The following is a 27418-nucleotide window of genomic DNA, read 5'->3' as shown; positions in this document are numbered from 1 at the left end:
CCACCCTCCGCCCCGCCCGAGGCCCCAGAGACACAAGCGCACCATCTCAGCCCCTCCCGGCTGACAACCTGTCTGCTGGGACAAGTGGCCCCGGGTGATTCTGATCAAAGTGCTGGGTCACCGCACTCTCTCCTCCCGCAGGGAAGTGAAGGGACCCCCAGCAATGCCCTGCGGGTGTGGGTGTCCGAGGGTATCGGCCACACCCGGGGAGGGCTTGCCCCCCACAGAAGCTGCCGGGTCCTCAGCTCATGGGGTTTTACGCTGAACACCCGGGCATCACCTGCACAGCAAGAGCCCGAGCTCTGGGACCCTCTCCAGGGTCAAGTTCGCCCACTGCTTCTGTCACGCGGATCTGCACGCGTGTGTGCCAGCACACGCACGCACACGCACACCCACACCTGGAGAAGCAAGCAACCAGCCTCAGCTCCCTCAGGACACCTTCTACCAAACACAGCTTTGATCTGCTGAGTGAGCCGTGTGGACCACGCCCGCGAGATGCTGGGAGCGGGGTTCAGGGGGCCCAGGGGGTTCACTGGGTTCAGGGGTGAGGGCTGGGCTGCGGCTTGGAGTCTGGAAGATTCTGTTTCTGCCATTTTCGAAACACAAGGGAAGGCTTTATTTCTAAGGGTTCTTGAGTTAAAAACCAGCAGAACTCACGATCTGGCCTGAGATCTTAGCGGTAACAAAGCAGCTGTGCGTGACTAAAACGCGTATAGAAAAGCACCCATTTCAACCTGAAAAGGAGGCCTCACGAAATGAGTCAGTGCCTTTTTGGTGATTATGGCATTTCGTTAATCAATGGCGCTCACAGTACCTAAGACCCTGGACTGCCGTACTGGACTAGAAGTTAATTAAACATTTGAGATTTTGAAAGAAATTCTGACCGTGTTGCAAGAAACACAGTTCTGCACCGCCTCTCATTCTGAGATCCTCAGGATCCAGCACAGACCCTGTTCTGGCCTCAGTGGACGACAGGCTGGGGTCTGCGGTGGGGGCTCCGAAGCAGACAAGGGGGGCCGGGGTACCCGCAGGGGCACCCGTCACCGCAGTGTCCCCGCCTCCTTGCCATCACTAACCTCTGCATGCAGGTCAGACCAAGCACTTTCCCAAACATCGATTTCCCTTCCTCTCTGAATGGTGAGAGGTCTCGGAACTTGCTCAATAAAATTAAGTTCCCTCCCTGCCAGGGCGGCTCCAGTTTTCCGTGTCAATGTGGATGGGGACATGGGGTGCAATCAACAGCGGACATCGGCAGTTCCCGCCACCCTGAAGGAGTGAGGCGATTCCGAGGCAGGAGGCGACGCGCAGGGCGGAGTTCATTCTGTGACCTTTTGTGTTGAGCAGAACTGCCCTTTTCCCTTTTAGTATTAATTGAATCCAGGGTTTACTCTGAAAAATGAGGGTGTGAAACTCTGTGATTTATGAGGTCTTCTACAAATTTAATATTTTTATGAACTTCATGAACCTAAAAAGCTGAGATCATGTATGTCGTTAGCCACACTGATTCAAGCATGGCTTTTGTATCACATAAGATTGTGGACTTATAATTTGATAATTTGGTGCGAAAGGTGTATTTATATTAGTCAGATATTGGAATAGCTCTGTGTATTAAGTTTGCACATCTTTACTCGGAAGCTTTCCTTTTGGACAAATGCTTTTCTCCTCCCCAGGGCTGGGACAGAGCTACCGAACTATGCATTGTCTCGTTTTGAGTTACTGTGCGTATTTTCACCTTAAGAAAGCAAGCTTTTGCAGAAATTGATAAACAACACAAATGTAAGGTTTAGGAAGTAAATTATACATCATCCACTTGAACCTAAACCTTAAACTGTGTGTCCCCTCCAGCTCATATGTCTTACCTCCATGCCTGGAGAGAGTTAAAGGAATCCTTCTCTTAGTCATAAACCACTAATATGCTGTGTTGTGGAGCCTGACCCAGCCTTGGTCAAGGCTCACATCTGGAAAGGGGCTGGGGCAGAGCCTGTGGCCCCCACGTCCACGGGCCAGCATCCCAGACGTGCACCACAGGTGAGTGTCCTGAGATGCCCTCCAAGGTGGATGAGCACGCAAAGCCAGGGGGACCCTCACAAGCTCCACACGGGCCACCCGGGAGGGCTCCCCACTCCCTGAGTTTCAGCCTCCATCTTCAAAATAGGAGCCACCAAATCCACCTTTCACAGCATCTGAGAGGCGCCTATGAGCACACGCATGAAATGCACATTCAGAAGCAAAATGACCAGGATAAGAGATTATCTAACAGAACAGCATCCATGAAAAGCCACACACTCACCGCTTCCTCGGGGGTTGCACTTTCTACGTTAATGCCATTGACCTGAACAGACGACAAATTAAGAATTTTGAGGATAACAATTGATGAGTCTCAGTTCAGAACTAATAGGAACTAACATGCGACAGAGCTAAGAAGTTCAAGATACTGACCTGGAGCAGGGCGTCCCCTACGAACAACATCCCTGTCTGGTCGGCTGCAGGGTCGCAAAAGGGGCAACAGTGTTAACAGAGACTCAGAGACGTCACACTCCTCGTGGTGGTGGCTGAAGCACGGTCTGCAGCAACTGGTACAGTGTGTGCAGGTGCGTGTGTGCACACGTGTGCACACGTGCGTGGATGTGGGAGTGCATGCGTGTGGGAGGCAGTCTGTGCATGTGTACAGGTATGCACATTGAATATGAGCGTGTGCCCACGTGTGAGTGTGTGCATGCATATGGATGTGTGTGCATGTGGGAGTGTGTGTGCGTGTGTGCGTGTGTGCACAGGTGACTGTATCTGTGTGTACACATGTGCATATCCATGCACACACATGCATGTGTGGATGTGTGATGTGGGAACGTGAGCACGTGTGTGTGCATGTACACGTATGTACACGGGTGTGGGGAAATGCAACATCACAGCACCAGCCCCTCCAATGCAGCTACACATTCAGCTGATTTTGAGCACATTAAGAGAGTTACTTTCCAAACTCAGAGCCTTGTTTAATGAGAAGCACAAATGAAGGGTTTCATTACACATGTGGAAAGTCTGATCCCCATTTTCCATTAAGTCGACACAGACAATAAAATAGGAATTATAGAAGTCCCTTAGGATTTCCCCCTCTTTCCTGGGAACACATTTACACAGACTGTTTCAATTAAAGGGAATGTGCTCAGAATATTAAAGGAAAAAGGAAAGAAAACCTTTGCATTGTACAGTTTGAGTATAATCTCTACAGCATATTCCTACTTAATTTTTCTATTATCATAGGGGGAGAAAGAAACCTTTTTTTAACAAGACTGAACAAATTTTTCAGTGTAAACCCTGACAGCTGTCTTTTCTTTAATGCAAGTGCCTGACTTCGGCTCTGCTCGCCCAGGAACCCCCCCTGAGGGGCCCAGCTTGCAGCAACACTCTGTTGTCTACACCCCAGACAGAGCCGGGAGCCCCCGACCCGCCCGCTCGCCGGCTCAGGTGTTTCAGGCGTCTGGGCTGCTTTCAGTGACTGAGCGTTTGGGCCACTTGTTTTTGCTCTTCCTGGGCTTTTAAGTTCCAGCTCTTACGTTTAAATTCACCAACAAAGAGGGATCCCTGGAAACATAAGCCCCCTCCCTCCTCAGTGAAAACGCCCCCAGGCCCCTCTCTCTCTGCTGGCGACCTTGGTTTCACTGTGTGACCAGGTCTGCTGTGTAATTTCCAGGTCCTGTCAGTAGAGAACCTCTATTTTTTCAAAGTCCCTTCAGGGTTTCTTGCACCCACAGTAAGAACCAAGAAGACTGGAGCAGCTACGACACAGGTGAGTGACGGCCGAGACCTCCCCCCACACACACCACGCACACACACACACACACACCACATACACACACCACACACACACACACACACACACACACACACACCCCACACACACACACACACACACACACACACACACACACACACACACACACACACACACACACACACACACACACACACACACACACACACACACACACACACACACACACACACACACACACACACACACACACACACACACACACACACACACACACACACACACACACACACACACACACACACACACACACACACACACACACACACACACACACACACACACACACACACACACACACACACACACACACACACACACACACACACACACACACACACACACACACACACACACACACACACACACACACACACACACACACACACACACACACACACACACACACACACACACCACACACACACACACACACACACACACACACACACACACACACACACACACACACACACACACACACACACACACACACACACACACACACACCACACACACACATACACACACACCACACCACACCACACACACACACACCACACACACACCACACACACACACCACACACACACACACACACACACACACACACCACACATACACACACACACCACACACACACACACACACACACACACACACACACACACACACACACACACACACACACACACACACACACACACACACACACACACACACACACACACACACACACACACACACACACACACACACACACATACACACACACACACACACACACACACACACACACCACACACACACACACACACACACACACACACACACAGGGCCCATTCTCACAGGGGTCTTTCGCCTTCATCTGGATTAGTTTTATGTCTTTGGTTAAATATTGAAAACCAAGTGATAAGCTATTCTTTTAACAGTGGCATTCTTTAAATTCCAGAAAAGTATTTAATGTCAATTGTTGATGTTAGTTCTAGTCATTAACTATATTAAATTTTGTTGAAAATAAAATACAATCTTTATACCACTAAATGCAATGGTATTTTAGGTAGCTAATGAAGTTAACATTTACAGAGACTGCCCAGAAAAACCTCCATTGCTCATTAGGTGAGACCTACTAACGGAGACCTCTGTCTCTCTCTCTCCATCATTTAAAAAAGCCAATTAATTGGTGGTGGTGGTTTAGTCGGTCAGTCGTGTCTGACTCTGTGACCCCGCGGACTGTGGCCCACCAGGCTCCCCCGCCCCTGGGACTCTCCAGGCAAGAACACTGGAGTGGGTTGCCATTTCCTTCTCCAGTGCATGAAAGTGAAAAGTGAAAGTGAAGTCGCTCAGTCGTGTCGACTCTGTGACCCCACAGACTGTGGCCTGCAGGCTCCTCTGTCCATGGGATTCTCCAGGCAAGAGTGCTGGAGTGGGGTGCCGTGCCCTCCGCCAGGGGGCCTTCCCGACCCAGGGATCAGACCCGCATCTTCTGCGTTGCAGGTGGGCTCTTTACTGACTGAGCCACCAGGGAAAGTGGTAAAATGGATGATAAACAGTGTCGTGGAAGTTGGATTTTAATTAAAATTTTAATTAATGTTCCTAAATAAAATCAACTTTTTGGTCAGATTAAGACAGGTTAGTGGGTTTCAGTTGAAAGTGGCTCCAGCTTATTTCTGTGGTAACCCTGTCATTACATCAGGATGTAAAATGGAAATAGACCATATATATTTTAATCCACATAAATACTCAAGCATGCAAACTGGCTACAAGGAGATATTCTATATTTCTGTTATACTTGCCTTTTCAAGTCAAATTAATTGCTATCACCAGTGTTATGTGAGGTTATGCACATTTAATCATTCTTTGCAATACAATTGTGTTATAACAGAAATAATTTGTTTTCTCTGCAAATTAATCAGTAAGATTCAGACATGTTAAACATTCATTCACATAAACTTCTGGGGAATGTTAGAAAATGATAATGCTTCCTGAAAAGCCATAGTGTTAACTGCATGAAGAATCTGGGTTAATAACATGGAAATCCTGTCTCTGGTGTCTCATACCCGCTTCATTGTCCTTCACAAGCACGGAGTCCTTTACGCCCAGGACCAGTCACGTGTGGGCACGACTATCACCCAGCAGGGGTCACGGTCGCTGTGGTCACAGGACCCGGGTTGACCTGACCCCGGCTGAGCCCCTGCCCCGCCCTCAACTCCCGAGGGGCCCTGCTTCCCGACACGCGTTCACCCTCCACCACAGCACGGGGGTGGGCTTTTTATACGGAAAGATGGTACAGGATACTCAGATTAAAAAGCGGGAGTCTGGGGGAGCACTGACTCACCCCCATGTTTACAAGGACGTGCTGTGCGCCTTGTGCGGACGCGGGCCGGCCTGAAATAACCCAAACAATCCTGGCCCCGCAGACAAGCAGACACCCGGTGTCCCCCCAGGAGGCAGCCTCCCGCCACACAAGCGCCACTTCAGATCAGAGGGATGAACTACCAGAAACTGTCACCCATACCTCTACACTTACTGCAAAAATGGATGTGATGCGTTTGCTCCTTTGTCGTAAAAGCTCTTTGGTCCTCACTATAAAGCCCAGGATTGCTGGTGCTGGTCACTCCAGTCTGTGGCCCCGTGACCCAGAGTCGGAGAAGGAGAGACTGCCCTTCACAGACCCGAGTGCCCAGAGCATCCTTCCGCCGTGTGGTCCACCGCTGGTGGGGTCTGCTGTTTATGAACCACAGCATCCTGCTCTGGAATTTACCACCAGGTCTGATGCGTCAGTCACCTCTTTCTCTTGGTGAAGAATGACCTAAGCCTACTCGCTGTTTCAGACCACCTGACGTTCACACATTGTGGGCAGACAAGAGCGCCAGCGCGTGCATCTAAGGCGACCCAGACGAGCTTTGCCTCCGGTAGTCCAGGGTTAAGGTAACTCATCCAGGAAGCATGCCCTTCAGGGCAGAGCTCATCAGCACCCTGGGCGAGTGGTGCTGCAAGAGGAGGGTAAGTGGGGAGACGGAGACCCTGACCCAGAGGTGCCGAGACTCGGGGTGCTGGGGGGAGAGGGGCGGGGAAGCCCTCGTCCAGCCTCGTATCACACACTCTTGGCTCAGAATGGGGGGAAACTCCACCAACTTTGAAAATAAAGATGACACAGTCTGAAGAGCCGTGCTGAGGTTCCATCCTTGGAGGACACGCAGGATGCGTGGAGCTCCCCCGGCCAGCAGACTCAGTAGGGACACCAGCTTGGATCCACGCAACAGAGGGTTTTAAGTAAACAGTCTGCAGGACGTGCAGCCAGCCCAGCTGCTGTGGCTGCAGGTGGGAATGCTGCAGTGGCTGACCTGGGGGAGGGGGGACACGGAAGCCCCTGCCCTGCCTGTGACTGTCTTTTTGCAGCAGATGGCTGCCGTGGGGTGGGGTGGGGGGACTCGGCGGCAGGCCTGGAGGACCAGAGCTCTGGGCTCCTTGACCGCTGACTCCCATGAGGAGAAGCCCCCGGGGACAGGGTGGGGAGGGTGGTAGGCAGCTGGGCAGAAGCGCTGAGTCTTGGCATTGTAGCAGCTCTCCCACAGGCTCTGCACCCCTCACCTGGCCCCCTGCCAGTGTCCGACCAGGCTCCACACGGCTCTGCCTGGCGACCTGCACGCTGCCGTCCAGCTCTTGAGGCTTCTCCGCAGTCCCGCTCGTGAAGCAGTCAGTCCAGGGAGCACTGGCTCTGTCCTGGGTCCTGAACAGGGGCCCGCCCAGGCCCTGGGGGTCATCACCAAGGTGATGTGTTCCCCTCCCAAGGAGCCACAAAGGGGGCTGAACCACCGTCAGAGCAGCTGCGGACCAAAGGGCTGGAAGGTGGATGAAGCTAAGCCGCTCAGTCGTGTCTGACTCTCTGCAACCCCGTGGACTGTAGCCCACCAGGCTCCTCCATCCGTGGGATTCTCCAGGCAAGAGTACTGGAGTGGGCTGCCATTTCCTTCTCCAGGGGATCCTCCCGACCCAGGGATCGAACCCGGGTCTCCTGCACTGCAGGCAGCTGCTTCACCGCCTGAGCCACCAGGGAAGCCCTGGAAGGTCAATGATATGCTTTTAAAAACATTCTCTTCACTTTATGAGAAAGTTTGAGCACAGACACCATTGCGATGGGCTGTGAACAGCGGCATTCCCTGAAGAGGTCGCCCGCTTCCTGAAGCCTGGGGCACATACGTATGTGGACTCCTTGGGGGACGAGGGGCAAGCGGCCTCAGAAGGAACGCCGAGGCAGGAGCTGCTGTGTAGATGGAGACAGAACCAGAGGAGAGGCAAGGACCGAGGGGAAGGGAAAGCTTCCCACTGGATCAGCCAGATCCATTGATTAAAGAAGTCTCACGGGTGCAGCTAGACGCTCATCACCAGCCTTGCCTGGCGGCAGCATTTCACGGGAGTGAGGCGCCAAACACAGGTGGACGTGCTGGAGGAAACAGCACACGAGGCCTCGGGCCCCACCCCCAGGAGGCCCCGCAGCGCCCCGAGCTCCGTTTGACAGATCTCGAGGCCATGCCTCCAGAAGGCAAAGGGCGGCGACAAAGTGTCTAAGCACCTGTGCCAACCACATAACCAGGGCCGACGCCCGGCCAACGTGGGAAGCCCCCGTCCTCACTGAGGGGACCCTTGACGCAGCCCCACCCTGACCCCGTGGCAAGGACAGCAAAGCCACAGCTGGGCACGTGGCCTCCCTGCGCCTTTCCCCCAGTGCCAAGGCTGGTGCCCCAACTTTGCCCAGTTCTGGAACATTCTCTAGACAGCAACCCGGGCGGTTTTTAATGTAAAACAGACCTTCTGACCCTGCATTGGACCACCCCAAAACGACCCCTCTTGGCCCCGTCACCCCCTTACTTGTAAACAAGACACAAGTCCCTCTCCAGGACGAGATGCTGAGGACCTGCCCCAGCCTCCCATCCCTCCTCTCCTCTCCAGCTGCCCTCCCCCACTGGCTCCCCGCTTCTGAGCAAACAGGCCCATCGACCCTTCATCTTGCATCCTTTCTGAGTCTGGGATGCCGCCCGGCAGGGCTTGCTCACATCTTACTGTACTTGATTCAAATATTTGCTTAAGCATCAGCCACAGAGAGATTTCCACTGACCACCTTGTAACAACAGAGATGCTCCGTCCACTGCTCGGCACGCCCCAGCGTCGTTTAATTTTCTTCAGGGTGGTGGTCACTGTCTGAACGCGTATTATGATCTGTTCACTGATGGCCAGTTTTCTCCCACTGGACATAAGTGTATACGGGCAGTGTCTTTCCAGAATGCCCAGAAGAATCTGATCCATACAAGGCGGCCATCGAGAGCAGGTGGGTTGGTCTGTGGGTAAATAACTGAATAAACGGTTTTATATTCTTCTCCGACCTCTGAAACTCCAATACTTTGGCCACCTGATGCAAAGAACTGACTCATCTGAAAAGACTGAAAGATTGAAGGTGAGAGGAGATGGGGACGACAGAAGATGAGATGGTTGGATGGCATCACCGACTCAATGGACGTGAGTTTGGGTAAATGCCAGGAGTCGGTGATGGACAGGGAGGCCTGGCGTGCTGCGGTTCACGGGGTCACAAAGAGTTGGACAGAACTGAGTGATAGAACTGAACTGAACCGAACGGTTTCCAGCTGCTTGATGCCTAGATGCAACGCCGGGTGGACGTCAGGATGCTAACCCCTCAGGTCCCCACATGAAGCGGGAGAGAAGCCCTCCAGCTCCAGGTCCCCTCTGGGGTGACCGTGAACCTACCTCCTCAGGGAGGGGACCAAGTGAGGCGAAGCCCTGTGGGAGGGTCCCAGGCCTGCCCTGAGGGTCTCACCCCAGGAAACACCCTAACTCGGTGGGCTGGTGGTTGGGGTGCAGGTTACCAGGTTATTGGCGTCATGTGAACCTGCCTCACGTGTGGACAACTTTCCGGAGCCTGGGCTCCTGCACACGAAGGACCCTCCTGACACCAACACACGCGGCAGCTCGGCCAAGGGCCCCCTGCCTGCAACACGCACGTGTCCTGAGCCAAACCCTGAACATGTGAACTCGGTGAGACCATCCCAGGTCCAAGATCTCGGCTCACTGAGCATTTGACTCGGGAGTGGAGGGTATAGAGCACCCGCAGTGCAGAGGGGGGCGTGGGTGCGACAGAGGAAGGGGCGCCCTGGGGTGGGGCGGGGCTGCTCCCCAGCCTGGCCAGGGCAGGATGTGGGGGTGGAAAGGAGGCCCGGGCGGGCGGGATGCGGGGCCCAGAGGTGCGGGAGGCGAGGAAGACCTGGTTGGGAGACTTGCTGGGTTTGAGATGCTCATGACACTTCCTGGAGCTGGAGAGCGGAGTCTTCTTTCCAGGAGTCATGTCTGCGCATGTGAGCCCTGCCTAGGGGGCCGGACCCAGGGGGCCGCAGACGCGGAGGAGATGATTCTGTCACCCTGCAGGCAGCCTCGGCCTGTTTACACCTCCGCAGGGAAGGGAGATGCTGTTCCTGGGCTGAGCGATCTTTTTCTGATTTTAAGCTTATTCCTGAGAGGGGGTCAGGCAGGAAGGCCAGGGGTCTCCAAACGGGGCAAATAGGCCGCATGTGGCCGACACGTTTCTCTCTCTCTCAAATGGCAGGGGGAAACAGGCTGCCCGTGCCAGTCCCTTCCTTCGCGCTTCAAACTTAAAAGGAGGGTTAAGATTCTGTGCTGCCACGGCGACGCCCGGCCCCTCCTGAACTGAACTTTCCTCAGGCCTTGAGCTAACCAATGCATTTTTCTTACATAAATGTGTGTCGTAAGCTATGTTAATGAACTGTGTATTCACCCGAGACTCTGTTTCTTCAAGTCGTGAGGGCTCTGAGTATTGAGACATCTCTTTTTTCTAATTAGCAGCCTGCTAGTAGCTATATAACACCCAGCTGAAGACTAGCAGGGGGCACTCTTTCTGCCCCCTTCTGATTCTATGTCAGAAGTTTTCTCTATCTCTTTTATACTTTAACAAACTTTATTACACAAAAGCTCTGAGCGATTAAGCCTTGTCACCGGCCCCGGATTGAATTCCTCTCCTCCAGAGGCCAAGAATCCCAGTGTCTTTCACAGCTCAGCAACAACCTTTCATTGCCCTGTTCTCATCCTTTTCTGAAACATATTCATACCCACAAATTTAAAAATTTACTTACAAAAAAGAACTAAGAATGTTCATAAGCAGATTTGAGCAATCCTCTCAATCATTAATCAGCCAGCCAGATGGTTATGGTCCCACGGAAACGATTATACACTCCGAGGCCAGCAACGGCCTGGTTCATCCTCCTCGCAGACCCTCGATCTACACACGGGGGCCACTGGGCCCCTGCAAGCTCTTCACTTGCATGACTGCAGCTCTTGTCTCACACAACAAAAGGGTGTCAGCCCAACAGAAAAGTATATGCTTCTTTGAAGTGCTTCGAAGACCTTGAAAAAGAGCGGCCATTTGGTTCAGAGACCTGGGTCTTCATGGTTATAATTAAAGCCATATTTCCTGATAAGACTGGAATCCTTTTGTGTTGCCAAGAAGACCAGCATTGGAGGTCCAGGCTCTTGTTTTTCCCTCCTAACAACAGCTGGGGGCTCTCCAGGAAAACCACCCCCTGCGGAAGGCAGGCGGCTTCATGGGCTCAGGACCCTTAACGCCCCCAAAGTGCAATCCACCTGCTGCAGGCTTTAAGGGCGGGCTTTGTGACTGTCGGAAAGCGGGCTTCGTGACTGTCGGAAAGCGGGCTTCGTGACTGTCGGAAAGCGGGCTTTGTGACTCTGCGGGAAAGTGGGCTTTGTGACTGTCGGAAAGCGGGCTTTGTGACTGTCGGAAAGCGGGCTTTGTGACTCTGCGGGAAAGCGGGCTTTGTGACTGTTGGAAAGCGGGCTTTGTGACTGTCGGAAAGCGGGCTTTGTGACTGTTGGAAAGCGGGCTTTGTGACTGTTGGAAAGCGGGCTTTGTGACTCTGCGGGAAAGCGGGCTTTGTGACTCTGCTGGAAAAAGGGGAAACTGCAGTCAAGCTGCATCCCGAGTGTCCTTTTGGTACAAAAGAGTCTTCATGCAGAACACACGTGTTGCTAAAACCTCTTTTCCACACGACTGAGGTCAAAGCCACAGTGGGGGCTTTACCTCACCACGAACAGTCCCTGCAGGAAAACATGACCATGGACCTCTGGCAGCATGAGGCCCGAGGCCACCAGGCTATGCCAGCAGGCCCCTGCCAGATGTGGGCCAGGTCTGAGCATCCTGGGGGGAAAGCGTGACTTGTTCCCCCAGCCCAGGAGTCCAGGGATCTCATCCAGGACCTCAACACCCTGGCCCTCGACCTCATCCCCTTCAGCACTCAGGCTGGCCCTCGACAATGCGGGCTTCACGTTCAGGGTCGGGTGTCCCTCTGCCTGGGTCAGGCAGGGTCACCCCCTGGACCTGCCCTGATGGAACAGGCGGATGGGCGGCCCCAGGGAGCGGAGGAGGTGGTAAGAGCTGGATTTGAAAGTGCCACCAAAGAGTTTATCAGAAAAACATGCACCCTGATGGAAAGCCACCTGCCCAGTACTCACTTGCCCTCTCCCTCAGACCTACACACTCTGACCTCCCAGGAGAGGCAGCTCTTCCCAAAACCATCACCACCATTTCAGCACCACAGCCAGCAGCCTCCCTGCCTGGCCCCGTGGCTGTGACACGGTTTTACACTGGAACCTCATCACACTGACCCTCAGTCCACTGCACACCCCAGAGGGATCTGTCTTTCCTGAGAAATCACTGCCATGTCCGTGTCTCCTGGGGCCAACGTGATGCCACACTGTGGGTCAGTATCTCTCTTAAGGGCTGGCGGGATCGGGGATGAGAGCGCAGACAGCTGTGAAATAAGACAGCAGGCGGACGGCCAGGCGACACACACAGCGGCTGTCTTCCCACTGAAAACAGTGCACTATGCTCCAAGCTGCAGCCACGCACACACGGCCACACCGCTGCTTTTACCTGCGAGGTCTCTGAATATCTTCGATATGACCACAGGGACGCCGTGTTCCACGCCACCCTGGAAGACAGGCATAGGAGCACAGTGAAGACGGAGCGGGGGCCTCCACAGGGAAGCGTCGGGGAGAAGCAACGCAGTCATACCTTTATGCTCAGGCCCAGGCCGCCCACAGGCTGTCTGCGAAGCGTAACAGTTCTGTGCTTTAAAAAATTTAGAAAACAAACTGGTTTAGGTTAAAATGGACAATCAGAAAGCGAATGAAAACGTGTACATTAGCTTCTTTATTAAAACTTCAGACATATGGGGACATACGTATGCCTATGGGCGATTTGTGCTGATGTTTGGCAGAAACCAACATAAGTCTGTAAAGCAATTATCCTTCAATTTAAAAATTGAAAAAAGCTTCAGTAGCTGTTTATATCTCCAAAGGGGAGCAGCCTAATCCCCACAGCAACAGCACCATTTCAAGCCTGCACTCGGCAGTGCCAGAGGGAAACGGGCAGCCTGGTAAGAAACGGCCGCGCTGTGCTGGTTTAAGGTCCGCCCGAGGCCCTGCAAAGTCGGCCATCTCACCCCGTTCTGGCTCAGGGATGGAGGCCCCGTCCCCAGGCAGCAGACGGGGAGGCTACAGAGCACGTGCTCAGCTCCCCGCTTCTAAAGCCTGCCTTCCCCACTGACCCCCGAAGAGGCTGCCTGCGCACCGTGCTGCTCTGCACAGCTCACCATTCTTAAATCAGCCGCCAAGTAATCGACGCCAACTTGCGAACGATCGACCACTTCACGTCCTGACCCAGTTTAAAGCTGCCGGTGCTGACGAGAAGCCAAGACTAACCCTGCCGTTGGTCACGCCCCCTCTCAAGTGTTCAAACATGTAAGGTGTGTGTTCGGCCTACACTGACTATTTGTCAGTGAACAGGGTTGGCCAAGGATTGATCAAGTGGTGTAGGAAGCGTGTTCACCTCCAAAAGTAGCAACGGAAATAATAAAAGGTGTGCACTGCTTTGACAATTTCCGTAAAAACTGGAGAGATTCACAGCAAACATGCTGGCATACGGCCAAGACGGAGGATACTTGCATAGGGTTCTGCTTGCTACTTTTCAACTTTTCATATGTTGAAAAACTACATAATTAAAGGAAAAAATTATAAAATGTTTAGTAGACTATGCAAAATGCTTTGCTATTATGATTTTAGTTACGTAAAGTTTCACTGAAAGACACATTTTTGTGTCTTATTTCCTTATCGAATGGCTTGTGTGCACACTCACACAAACACATATAAACGACTATTTATTCTATCCTTAAACTAAACCCCAGTGTAAGCTTTTATAATGAATTTGGCCCTTCCATTCACTCTTCGTGGGATTCCCAGATGGCTCAGCGGCAAACAATCTGCCTGCAAGGCAGGAGATGCGGGCTCAACCCGAGTCGGGAAGATCTCCTGGAGGAGGAAACGGCAACCCACTCCAGGAGTCTTGCCTGGAGAATCCCGTGGACAGAGGAGGCTGGCGGGCTGCAGTCCCTGGGGTCGCAAAAGAGTCAGACACGACTGAGCACACACACACATTCAGTATTCCGAGGTTTTCATGCTCTCAAAGCCAAACTGTCCTTGTTGAAGAGAAGACTACGGATTGAGTCCACACACATTTAATGAGCGAGTGCAGGTGCCGAGGGCCAGGACCAGGGCGAATTCCACAAGAGTCAGAGTCCCGACGTCCCGGCACTGGGACATTCCTGGGAACTCGCTGGTAATCCATCCTCCACTTGTTGCGAAAATGCTGCCCGCCCTCCTCAGAGAGCGTGAGAGTGGCCTCCCTGGTTAAACCCTCAGCTCCCTCCTCCACCCAGAGACGGCGCCCTGGTCCCCGCTCAGGACCGACCCCTGCTCTCCAGGGCCCCTTCCGTGTCTTCTGGATCCATTTACATGCAGGCCCCCCCACCCCACCAGTCCTTGCCAGTGGAAACTTCTTCTGGAAATGACCCACCCAAGGAAAAGGGCGGTGGCCCTTCCAAGACATGCAGACTTCAAACAGGACTGCCTCCTCCACAGCACGTGTACAGGGCTAGCTAGCGATGGCCACAAGCAGGGTTTCTCCCGACTCAAAGTGAGCCAGTCAATCAAAGCCTTGAGGTTGGCTCGGACCAGTGTACAAAGTGCCCAGAACATAGAGAGAAAGGTTCTGGGCCCGATTCTAATTTCTCCGATCACTCTGTGGATCTGTGATACGAGCCAGACAAAGCCTGTGAAGAAGGCCAAGCACACGCAGGACACACGTGACCCCAGAAGAGAGACAGGAGCAGACACCCCAGGAGCCAGCTGAGGGCCCTCCTGAGGGACCAGGGGAGCCGGGGACGGACTGGGAGAGCAGGCATCCCTCCAGGGCCTTCGGGGGTCCCAGGCCCCGTCCTCCACCAATCCAGGGCTCGCCGGCGTCGGGTCCTGGCTCCCATGTCCCATCTGCCCTCTGCGTCTCCAGCACGTCATCCGCCAGCTCCCCTGCTGTGCCAGGGCCCCGAACCCCTCACCTGTCTTCTCCAGCTCTTGGTTTTCATTCCTGAGATTTCTTCAGATCTACCTTGCAGCTCTGACTTTTCGTTTCCAAATGTTATTTAACTGGTACACTGAGATTCCAATTTCATTTATTTTTTCTTTGTTCTCTTTCGCTGGTTTCACAAAGCCTGGATCACTTTATACAGTCTCTCCTTCGTCAGACTGTTAGAGCCTTCTGTTTAGCCTTCAGACGCAATGAACACACGCCTCTCACGTGAGGCACTTGGCTCTCACAGCTCGACGACTCTGCAGACCCACCTCTGCACCGCTGCTCGTGTGGCTTTCTTCCCTGGCTTTATCCCCACAGTCTGCGAGAACCTGGAGTGGGGATCCTCTCAGGCCCCGGTGGAGAGTGCGCATGTTCCTCCGGAAGGCCTGCACCTTCCGTCTGCGTGCACCAGGGCCCCCTGAACCTGGCACCATCTAACTGCATTTTCAGCGGGAGGATTTTCAGGCCACAAAGTAAACCACAGCACAAGACCCAGGTGAGGGGCGGCCGGGATTAGTGTCCTCAGGGGCGTTTGCCTGGCTTTGTCCCTCTTCCTTCAGAAGCCAATGCCGGCCAGGCAAGAATTCTTTCTGCAGGGGGACTGTCTTCAAGGTCACACTCTCCCCGTGTGACTTGGGACCTCCTCCCTCTGAGTGGATGGACTACGGTCAGTCATTTCCCCTGGATCAGCCCCGGGCCTCCTCCTGAGGTCTGCTCTCTCCGCGTTGCCCAGCTTAAGCTGGGCAGCAAAAACTAGTCCAAGGACTGGGCCAGGCTGGGCTCACACTGTGACCTGTCCTGAGCTTTGCCAGGGTCTAGTGCCGCCTGCCCTTCCCTCCTCTCGATGCTCCGGGTGTGACCTTGAGAAGTTACAGGCAGCACCCAGACCCTCAGGCAGAGAGGAGCAGCCCTGTGTTGCCTCAACCCTGTAATTACCCCTGTGAGCTCAGACCAACAACTTCCGCTATTTCTTAATTTCCCAAACTGAGGGTATGGGATTCTCTGAAATACCTTTCAGCCATAAATGCGCTGTGACTTAAAGTGCCAGACACAGCACAGAGACCTTTTAAATTCTCGCCTCTGCCACTACTTTTCATGCAAGCCGCAAAGGTGACCTCACAATCCAGAAAAATGGAATGCGCCAGACACACAGACACAATACAAAAGTGAAGCAAGCTAAACAGAGAGTCTGAAACATAGCGAGCCAGCTTCTTCACACGGCAAAGCACATTCTCTCTTTAGCAGACAATTAGAAAACTCAAGTCAGTCAGCCAGCTCACTCAGTCATGTCCGACTCTTTGCAACCCCATGAATCGCAGCATGCCAGGCCTCCCTGTCCACCAACTCCAGGAGTGCACTCAAACTCACATCCATTGAGTTGGTGATGTCATCCAGCCATCTCATCCTCTGTCGTCCCCTTCTCCTCTTGCCCCCAAACCCTCCCAGCATCCGGGTCTTTTCCAATGAGTCAACTCTTCACATGAGGTGGCCAAACTATTGGAGTTTCAGCTTTAGCATCAGTCCTTCCAACGAACACCCAGGACTGATCTCCTTTAGGATGGACTTGGATCTCCTTGCAGTCCAAGGGACTCTCAAGAGTCTTCTCCCAACACCACAGTTCAAAAGCATCAATTCTTCGGCGCTCAGCTTTCTTCACAGTCCAACTCTCACATCCATACGTGATCACTGGAAAAACCATAGCCTTGACTAGACGGACCTTTGTTCGCAAAGTAATATCTCTACTTTTTAATATATTGTCTAGGTTGGTTATAACTTTCCTTCCAAGGAGTAAGCACCGTTTAATTTCATGGTTGCAGTCACCATCTGCAGTGATTTTGGAGCCCAAAAAAATAAAGTCTGACACTGTTTCCCCATCTATTTCCCATGAAGTGAGGGGACCAAATGCCATGATCTTAGTTTTCTGAATGTTGAGCTTTTTCACTCTCCTCTTTAACTTTCATCAAGAGGCTTTTAGCTCCTCTTCACTTTCTGCCATAAGGGTGCTGTCACCTGCATATTTGAGGGTATTGATATTTCTCCCGGCCATCTTGATTCCAGCTTGTGTTTCTTCCAGTCCAGCGTTTCTCATGATGCACTCTGCATATAAGTTAAATAAGCAGGGTGACAATATACAGCCTTGACGTCCTCCTTTTCCTATTTGGAACCAGTCTGTTGTTCCATGTCCAGTTCTAACTGCTGCTTCCTGACCTGCATACAGGTTTCTCAAAAGGCAGGTCAGGTGGTCTGGTATTTCCATCTATTTCAGAATTTTCCACCGCTTTCAAAATTTTCCACAGTTTATTGTGATCCACACAGTCAAAGGCTTTGGCATAGTCAATAAAGCAGAAATAGATGTTTTTCTGGAACTCTCTTGCTTTTTCCATGATCCAGCGGATGTTGGCAATTTGATCTCTGCTTCCTCTGCCTTTTCTAAAACCAGCTTGAACATCAGGGAGTTCACGGTTCACGTATTGCTAAAGCCTGGCTTGGAGAATTTTGAGCATTACTTTACTAGCGTGTGAGATGAGTGCAATTGTGCGGTAGTTTGAGCATTCTTTGGCAGTGCCTTTCTTTGGGATTGGAATGAAAACTGACATTTTCCAGTCCTGTGGCCACTGCTGAGTTTGCCAAATTTGTTGGCATATTGAGTGCAGCACTTTCACAGCATCATCTTTCAGGATTTGAAATAGCTCAACTGGAATTCCATCACCTCCACTAGCTTTGTTCGTAGTGATGCTTTCTAAGGCCCATTTGACTTCACATTCCAGGATGTCTGGCTCTAGGTGAGTGATCACACCATCATGATTATCTGGGTGGTGAAGATCTTTTCTGTACAGTTCTTTTGTGTATTCTTGCCACCTCTTCTTAATATCTTCTGCTTCTGTTAGGTCCATACCATTTCTGTGGGCTCGATAAAGGACAGAAAACCCAGAGATTTTAACTATTCAGAGTTCTGTGTTGATGGGAAGAGACAGGAATACAAATGAAATATAAAGTTGCCAATTCTAGACTCTAATGTTGACTCAGCAGACTTGAGAATCTATGGGTTTTATAAAAGGGTGAACCCAGCTTTCTCTCCCTCTTTCCTGATAAGAACATCCACCCAGAACTGATACAGTGATTATTTTTCCAGAAGTTTCATGAACACTAATATGACTCTGCTCCTTAATCCTGTCTTCTCAAACAGACAATAAAGGGTGTAAGTGCAACCCCAGGTGTAAAGCTCAGTGCAAACTGGGCCAGGTTCCAGGAGAACCAGGTTCCCTCCAGTCTCAGCTTGCGAGCAAGTGCTGGGGCACAGAGCCTGCTGGTCGTGAAGCAAGCGTGAGCCTCCCGGTGACAACAGAGCTCGAGATGTAAGGATCAGTCGGCAGCACTATTTCTGTTAAGAAAGCTGACCTTGGAATTCAGAGCACCAGCGTGACTCATCCCTGCAGGAGCGGGGTGTCTGCCCTTAGACTCTGAAGGCCTTGCAGCCCCAGCGACAAGCCGACCTCTGCTTGACATTACATGGTGGTGGCGGTGTTCAGTTGCTCAGTCGTGTCTGACTATAGCCTCAGGGACCGCAGCACGCCAGGCCTCCCTGTCCTTCACCATCTCCCAGAGTTTACTCAAGTGCATGTCCGTTGAGTCGGTGAGACCATCCAACCATCTCATCCCGTCACCCCCTTCTCCTCCTGCCCTCAGTCTTTCCCAGCATCAGTGTCTTTTCCTATGAGTTGGTTCTGCTCATCAAGTGACCGAAGTATTGGAGCTTCAGCATCAGTCATGGATGGTGAGACGCGGTAAATGTGTGTTGAATCCAATGATGCATTTTCCATCTCCTGGGACCCACACAGGGGCTCAAGGTTCAGTGAGATGTGAAATTCACACTCATTTCTTCTGCTGATCAGCTGGGGAATAATTATTACACCTCCCTCTCCCGCAGCTCAGAGTAATTTTAGATGACGGAAAATGAATGCTCTCCATGCGGTTTTCTGTTGGAGGTTAACACTGAAACACTCAGCAATAGGAACCTAAGGGAATCACTGTGTTCTGACCCCCCAGAGGCGCCGTATGATCTGCAGAAATACCATGACTGTTGTTGGAAGTCGTCTTTTTCATCCTCCAAACTCATGATAAATTCTCGGGTCAAGGTTAGTTTTATTTTTATAATCAACTGAAGAACACGGGTTTCAACTGTTTCTCCAAACAGTGGGATTGAATCCAGTGGGATTCTGAGTCTGGTGTAGAAAAGGCATTCTGATCTCAGGAGCTGAACATGTTCTTCTTGGTTCAAAAATGTCCTCTGAGTCCCCCTCACAATTACCTAGCCCAGATACACACGTCTATTCAAGAATATTTCACTCCTTTCCTACAAATGAGGCTTCCTCTGGAAGCAGCAGAGATCATTAAAGATGGAGCCAGGAGGCTGAGAACATAACCCTGGGAACCACCCTCTGATATACAGCAGGCAATTTTAACATCAAGCTTTGGGCACCAATACATCACTTGTGACTGCAAACATAAATTTATGAACATACACCCATTTTTCTCACGAAGGATCCAATAATTTTCATCAAGAAGGTAACCTTGGGCAGAGAATCTGACACTGAATTCTAAAAAGTATAATTTATTTTCCTTGGACAATACATAGAAATCTGTATGCAGGTCAAGAAGCAACAGTTAGAACCAGACATGGAACAACAGACTGGTTCCAAATAGGATAAGGAATACGTCAAGGCTGTATATTGTCACCCTGCTTATTTAACTTATACGCAGAGCACATCATGAGAAATGCCAGGCTGGATGAAGCACAAGCTGGAATCAAGACTGTCTGGAGAAATATCAGTAATCTCAGATATGCAGATGACACCACCCTTATGGCAGAAAGTGAAGAGGAACTACAGAGCTTCTTGATGAAAGAGAAAGAGGGGAGTGAAAAAACTGGCTTAAAACTCAACATTCAGAAAACAAAGATCACGGCATCCGGTCCCATCACTTCATGACAAATAGATGGGAAAACAGTGGAAACAAAAGTTATGACCAACTAGACAGCATATTAAAAAGCAGAGACATTACTTTGCCGTCAAAGGTCCGTCTAGTCAAGGCTATGGTTTTCCCAGTAGTCACGTATGGATGTGAGAGTTGGACTATAAAGAAAGCTGACTGCTGAAGAACTGATGCTTTTGAACTGTGGTGTTGGAGAAGACTCTTGAGAGTCTCTTGGACTGCAAGGAGATCCAACCAGTCCATCCTAAAGGAAATCAGTCCTGAATGTTCATTAGAAGGACTGATGCTGAAGCTGAAACTCTAATACTCTGGCCACCTGATGCGAAGAGCTGACTCATGTGAAAAGTCCCTGATGCTGGGAAAGATTGAAGGCAGGAGGAGAAGGGGACGACAGAGGATGAGATGGTTGGATGGCATCACCAACTCAATGGGCATGAGTTTGAATAAACTCTGGGATTTCGTGATGGACCGGGAGGCCTGGCGTGCTGTAGTTCATGGGGTTGCAAAGAGTTGGACACGACTGAGTGACTGAACTGAACTGGACAATATAGTGTAGAAACATTACCTGTTTTTACTATAATTTATCTGAAACTTTCTATTGATTACAAATTCACCATTAAGAAAGGCGACACATTTAAGAGGCTACAGAATCACCTTGGCTGCCTCCTCTGGACCCCTCTCCACCTACCACCCACGGTCCTGAGAACACGTGGAAGGTAATCAGCAAAGGGATGGACCTTATGCAGGTGAGCAGGAGGCTGCCCAGCCTGTTGCAGAGGGGCACTCTTGGCTCCGAGGGACTCTTCTAAGCGCTGGAGGAGGCGGGTCTGCAGGACCTGCTGGGTGGGGCAGGGGGTGTCCTGGAGAGGACGGGATGCAGAACCCGGGCCTGAGGATCCAGGGGAAGCGTCCTGTCGCCCACCCTCATTGTGAGGCTCCACCACCCTGGATGCGCAGGGGACGCCCTCAACCGAGGCCCGCGGCCAGAACCGGGGCAGGACCCGGGTGGGGGGCAGCCTCGGGCTCCAGGACAGAAGGAGGAGGACGCCATCCAGGGGGAGACGTGCGTGTGAGGACACGGAGGCAAGGTCATGGTGCCGTCAGTTGACATCACGGCGCCTGCGCTGATGATGGCACACTGACCACAGGTCTGTGGACAGACCGGGTGGAAGCGTCCTGCCCACGTCATCTCTGCGGTGAAGGTTACAAGGACTCAGAAACCCCACAAAGAAGGGGTCTCCAGTGCCCCCAGTAGAGCCAGCCCACCTGGGAATGGCAGAGCCTTGGGGTACTTCCAGAATTCTCCCAGAATGTATCCATAGCCACTTAAGCCCACTGGGAGGAGAACAGGAAACTGCAAATATAACGTGCCGTATATTTAACACATCATTTGCAGTGGTCTCAAGTTAAATTTGGAGATAAAACTTGCAAAACCATTGTTCCCTAATCTTTATGCAATATTCTAAAACATCCGATACATGCTTCTTACCTTTAAGAACATTTCACTTATAACTGAAGCCGAGAAGGACCAGGCTTTATGTGAAAACTCTGTGCATCCGCGGAGGCAAGGAGCAGGTGGACGCTGACGAGCACCTGCTGTACCTTTCGCTGCCTGTGGTTCCGGGCAGAAACCCTGGGGCTCTTAATCCTTCAGGAAGGAGACGACCTTGCTCACCATGGCCTTCTAGTTTCCCATGAGAATGCGCTCAGTCTCATGGTGTGCTGTCTGAGGATGTTTTTAATATAAAGCTCCTCAAGGAAAATATATTAATAAAGAAATTAAGACAGCCATCGAGAGAGCAAACACGACCTTGAAAAGATACTTTGCTTTGCAGCAACGTGGGCATCTGGACAGGGCTGAGGACCATCAGGTCACGTCCTGCAGGGCCCCGGGAGCTTCCGTCTGGGGAGCTCCTCCCGCGTATCGGGGTGACCGGGTCTAGACAAGCCCTGGGGCTGCAGGTTCGGAGACACTTACGTTTGTACTGGGACGGCTGCCGCTAACACAGACGACATCCTGTTTCTGAATTGTCAGTACCTCTTTCGTCAGCTTCAGGCGGACGTCATAGGTGTGGCCAGACACTTCATCGTGCAACAAGGCGATCCCAGTTTTAGTCTGAAACAGAGTAGAGGTGGGAGGTGTGAGGACAGAGAGCAGGGACCCTGGCAAAAAGCGCCTGAGTCTGAAACAACCTGTGTGTTCACCACACATCTACACATCCAACAAGGGTTGGATTCAGTTCAGTTCAGTCGCTCACTTGTGTCCGACTCTTTGCGACCCCATGGACTGCAGCACACCAGGCCTCCCTGTCCATCACCAACACCTGGAGTTTACCCAAACTCATGTCCATTGAGTCGGTGATGCCATCTAACCATCTCATCCTCTGTCGTCCCCTTCTCCTCCTGCCCTCAATCTTTCCCAGTATCAGGGTCTTTTCTAAGGAGTCAGTTCTTCACATAGGTGGCCAAAGCATTGGAGTTTCAGCTTCAGCATCAGTCCTTCCAATGAATATTCAGGACTGATCTCCTTTAGGATGGACTGGTTGGATCTCCTTGCAGCCCAGGGAACTCTCGGGAGTCTCCTCCAGCACCGCAGTTCAACAAAATCGTGGGATTTTTAAAATATTTCTTCTGAATCAGTTTTTATAGGATTTGCATAAAACATGTTGCTAGCAAGTGAAGAATGGATGAGTCAGAAAGTCACCCTGGATAAACTAGAGAAGTTGGCTCCTCCATGTGGAGTCACGGACGTGCCCCAGGCTGAGCGGGGCCTGGTCAGTGGGCGGCACGGGTCACGGGAGACCACTGGAACGGCTACCCCATCCCCCTGGTGCCTGCAGAGCTCTGGCCTGCACGGCCTCGGACACAGCCCCGCACCTGGGGGAGGGGAGAAGGCAGGTAGGATGCTCGGCGAGGCCGTTGGGGTCTGGTCCACGGCTCAGGACCAGAGGACGGTCCCAGGGCCTGCAGAGCCCCAGCCGGGCGCGGGGGGTGGGCGCCGGCCGGGCCTGGGGGCGGGGCTGGAGCAGAAACAGCGGGGCACACGGGGCCCGAGGGCGGGCTGGTGGACACCGATCCGTCGTCAATACAGAGCTTTTCCTGCTGAAAGGACTGCACACTAAGAACAAAGAAACGATGATGCGGTGTGATTGCCTCTTATTATAACTTAGTGGGATTGAGATTCCTGCTAAAAGACCTTCACTGCAGGTAAAAACAGAATAGTTAATACATGTCTAATCCCAGGGATGGGGGAGCCTGGTGGGCTGCCGCCTATGGGGTCGCACAGAGTCGGACACGACTGAAGCGACTCAGCAGCAGCAGCAGCAGGATCAAAACAACACTATATGTCACTAACGTTACTACAGATACAGCAGATAACCGACGGAGACCCAGTGTTCGGGGAGCCATAACCTAGTGTCTTGCAGCAACCTAGACGGGGAACCGAATCACTTCGCTGTTTACCTAAAACACACACAACGCTGTGAGCCAACTGCTCTCCAGCTTGGGGCTGCCCGGGGGGCTCAGCGGCAAAGACTCTGCCTGCACGTGCGGGAGACATGGGCTCCATCCCTGGGTCAGGAAGGCGCCCTGGGAAGGAAACAGCAGCCCACTCCAGCATTCACGCCTGGAAAGTCCCACGGACAGAGGAGACTGGTGGGCCACAGTTCATGGGGTCGCAAATGAGTCAGACATGACTTGGCAACTAAATAAAATTTTTTAAAAATACTCCAATGTGAAATTTTTTCACAGGGTCAGATTCACTGATTGTGATTCACTGCGAAGGACTGTGTCCTCACGTTCTCTCCAGCGGAAAGTGAGCAGCGAAAGAGAACACCAAACCTCCTTTCTCAACAAAATTGATTAATAAACGTCTAAATCACCACAGACCAAGGGTGTAAGAATCACACTCTCTGACATAAATCACAGCAAGATCCTCTATGACCTACCTCCCAGAGTAACGGAAATAAAAGCAAAAATAAACAAATGGGACCTAATTAAACTTAAAAGCTTTTGCACAACTAAGGAAACTATAAGCAAGGTGCAAAGACCGCTTTCGGAATGGGAGAAACACACCAAGGCACACACACCGAGGAAACCAGAACTGAAAGAGACTCGTGCACCCCAGTGTTCACCGCAGCACTGTTTACAATAGCCAGCACACGGAAGCAACCTGGACGTCCATCAGCACACGAATGGGTAAGGAAGCTGGGGTGCATATAACTCAGCCGTTAAAAAGAATGCATTTGAATCGGTTCTAATGAGGTGGATGAAACTGGAGCCGATTATACAGAGTGAAGTAAGGCAGGAAGGAAAACACCAAGACAGTATACTAACACATAAATATGGAATTTAGAAAGATGGTAATGAGGACCCTGTATGCAAGACAGCAAAAGAGACACAGATGGAAAGAACAGACCTTTGGACTCTGTGGGAGAGGGCAAGGGTGGGATGATTTGGGAGAATGGTATTGAAACATGTGTATCACCATATGTGAAACAGGGCGCCAGTCCAGGTTTGACAAATGAAACAGGGCCCTCAAGGCCGGCGCTCTGGGATGACCCTGAGGGACGGGATGGAGAGGGAGGTGGGAGCGGGGTTCAGGATGGGGGACACACCTACACCCGTGGCTGATTCATGTCAATGGATGGCAAAAACCACCACAATATTGTAAAGTAATTAGCCTCCAATTAAATAAATAAATGAATAAGAAACCATAAAAATTTTAAAAAAATCACAGTGGAAATAAGAATCCATTTTGAATAGATAATGAAGTTACAGCTCTTTGAAATGGTGTTCCAAAGAATATTTACATCTTTCAATGCATTTTTGTTTTTAAAAAGCTGTTGAAAATCAATCTAATCTCAGGGTAGCCAAGGGCCTGTTTTTGTGAATAAAGTTTTATTGGTTCAGCCACACCCACCTGGTTACTCTCGCTCATCACCGTTTTTATGCAAATATTGCATTTGTTTTAAAAGCTGAATCCACTATTAAAATTCTTTTACAAAGTAAACTCTAGGGCTATACAGCTTCATCAGTGAACTCCACATATTTCAAGAAAAAAAATTCACAAAGTCTTTGAGAAAAACTCAAAAGGAACACCATTTAACTTGTATAAACCCAAGCCAAGCTGGACACAAAAACCTAGCAAGGAGGTTATAACAAAATAAATTAACTTCTCTATCACCTTCTTGAACATAAACGCAAACATCCTAAAGAAAATATTGCCAAACCAGATGCAGAAAAATATAAAAATGAAAATACGTCTTGAGCAGTGAACAAGGAAGGGAATGTAGCTTTTCACCTGAATGTCAGTGTTATACTCCGTGTAACAGTCACCCACCAGGGCCTAGTGAGACCCCCCCAACCTCAGGGCTCCTGGGATCTGGAGGGGCCTGCCTGGAGCTTCTCTGTGGGCCTCCTGCGGCCGCAGTCAGTCGCAGGGACGGCAGTCGAGTGGGAGGGGGCTCGGGTGGCAGGTCGGCCCCCAGCTGCTCCCACGCTGCCAGCAGCGGACCCTGGGCTGGGCTCAGGCCGCCTCCCCCTGGCCGCTCACAGCAGGCGTCCTCCAAAAGGCTGACGAGAGAGGAAGAGCCTGCCCCAAACTGGAGCCGCTTTTTCTAACTGAGCATCGTCACTCCTGCCCAAGGCCGTGGACACACAGCCCGGCCGGGGATGGAGGTGGGGCAGGACCACCCGGGGCGGGGGGACGGGGCTCCTGGGAGCCCCCACACCACAGCTCAGAGCACAGAGACTCTTGCAGAATCATGAACAAGCCTCGAAAGACACCTGAGAAACGTCACTCGCAGCGAAGCCTTCTAATAAAAGGCGCCTTCCCCGACCTTCCGGGAAACCTCTAAAGAAGCCTCAGAGCGTGGGTGATTCTGCGTTGAATATGGAAAACTTCCTCCTGGAGGCTGAGAGAGATGCTCACTAATTTTGTGAGTCTATAATAGACAGGCTGGTTACAACCTCTCTGGTAAATGTCACTCTAGAAGGTGAGATGCTGGAATTCTCAATTCCCTGCTGGGATTCAAATTTCTCAGTTTATCTTTGCCCACCTTGAGGTAGGGAAAAATACTCTTAAAGGCATAAACAATTTACAACATTGACAAAATTCACAGATGATAAATCATGTCCATAAATAGACCAAAGAAGCGTACAGACATCTGGAAACTATGAACGCCTAGAAATATGGATGGATAACAGTGAAAGCTATCAGTATGACTCACGCCTTCATACAACAGAACCAGGAGAAAAAAACCTGAGAATATTTCTCCCCCCAAATCATTAGATATTCAAGAATATGCAAAACAGCATGAGTACTTAAAACAAGAAATTTAATCCTTCATTGAAAAATACTAAAGAAATACTAATTAAATGCAGAAATGCCTGCTGGTGGGAAACTGTCCCCAAACTGGTCCACACAGCCACTGTATTCCAGCCAGAATGTGAATCAGTCTAGACCTTGACAGAAAGACCCCGATTAAAGGGAAAACAAGGCCAGGAGGGGTTGAAGCGCTGCTAGAAATGAAGTGGTGGGAGGTTTGCCCTGGTTCTCACGTGGATTTCTGTTCGTGATTTGGCATCTATGAAGTCAGGGAGTGCATCACAAAGGAGGTTCTTTCAACACTTCGCTGACAGCCTTACTCTTCATAGCGGTACACAGAACAGCAGGTATGTTGATACTCACTGCATCTTATAATTGAAGGAATACGGCACTGTCCATTTATAATAATCAAAATTGTGGGGGACAATGATACAGGGTTTGAAAAAAATGACCACAAGACCACAGGAGAGCCCAGCAAGAGTCCCTCGGGTGCTGGCGGGCGCCGCTGATGGTGAGGAGCAAAAGTGAACACCATCCGGACAATGAACTCCAAGAGGAAACTGGCAACTGGACCCTTATTCCATTCCAGGTGTGGAGAATTCAAAAATTTAATAAACATATTCTTGGCTCAGGAAGGCTTTCCTAACAAGGCACAGAAAACAAAACGACGCGGGAGAAACCGGCACGCGCGCTCTGGCTGAACGCTCTCCGTCCAAGCACCCGCTGAGGGTGATGCACAGGGCCCGGGCGGAGCGCCGGG

General features: G+C 51.2%; 1 protein-coding gene across 1 annotated transcript in view; it reads right to left on the bottom strand.

Annotated features, from left to right (window-relative positions):
- The window catches only part of SNTG2 (syntrophin gamma 2), a 126192-nt gene that overhangs the window by 56732 nt on the left and 42042 nt on the right, over positions 1 to 27418 (bottom strand). The window contains exons 2-6 of the mRNA XM_042242755.1: positions 22309 to 22446; positions 12945 to 13001; positions 12804 to 12861; positions 2440 to 2483; positions 2291 to 2332 (exon numbers count right to left, since the gene is read on the bottom strand). Coding sequence (XP_042098689.1) covers positions 2291 to 2332; positions 2440 to 2483; positions 12804 to 12861; positions 12945 to 13001; positions 22309 to 22446 — 339 coding nt within the window. The remainder of the gene's footprint in view (positions 1 to 2290; positions 2333 to 2439; positions 2484 to 12803; positions 12862 to 12944; positions 13002 to 22308; positions 22447 to 27418) is intronic.

Source organism: Ovis aries, chromosome 2 (genome assembly GCF_016772045.2).
Source record: "Ovis aries strain OAR_USU_Benz2616 breed Rambouillet chromosome 2, ARS-UI_Ramb_v3.0, whole genome shotgun sequence".
NCBI classification, from domain to species: Eukaryota; Metazoa; Chordata; class Mammalia; order Artiodactyla; family Bovidae; genus Ovis; species Ovis aries.
The sequence above is the reverse complement of the archived record's forward strand: the minus strand, read 5'-3'. Positions and strand labels throughout refer to the sequence as shown.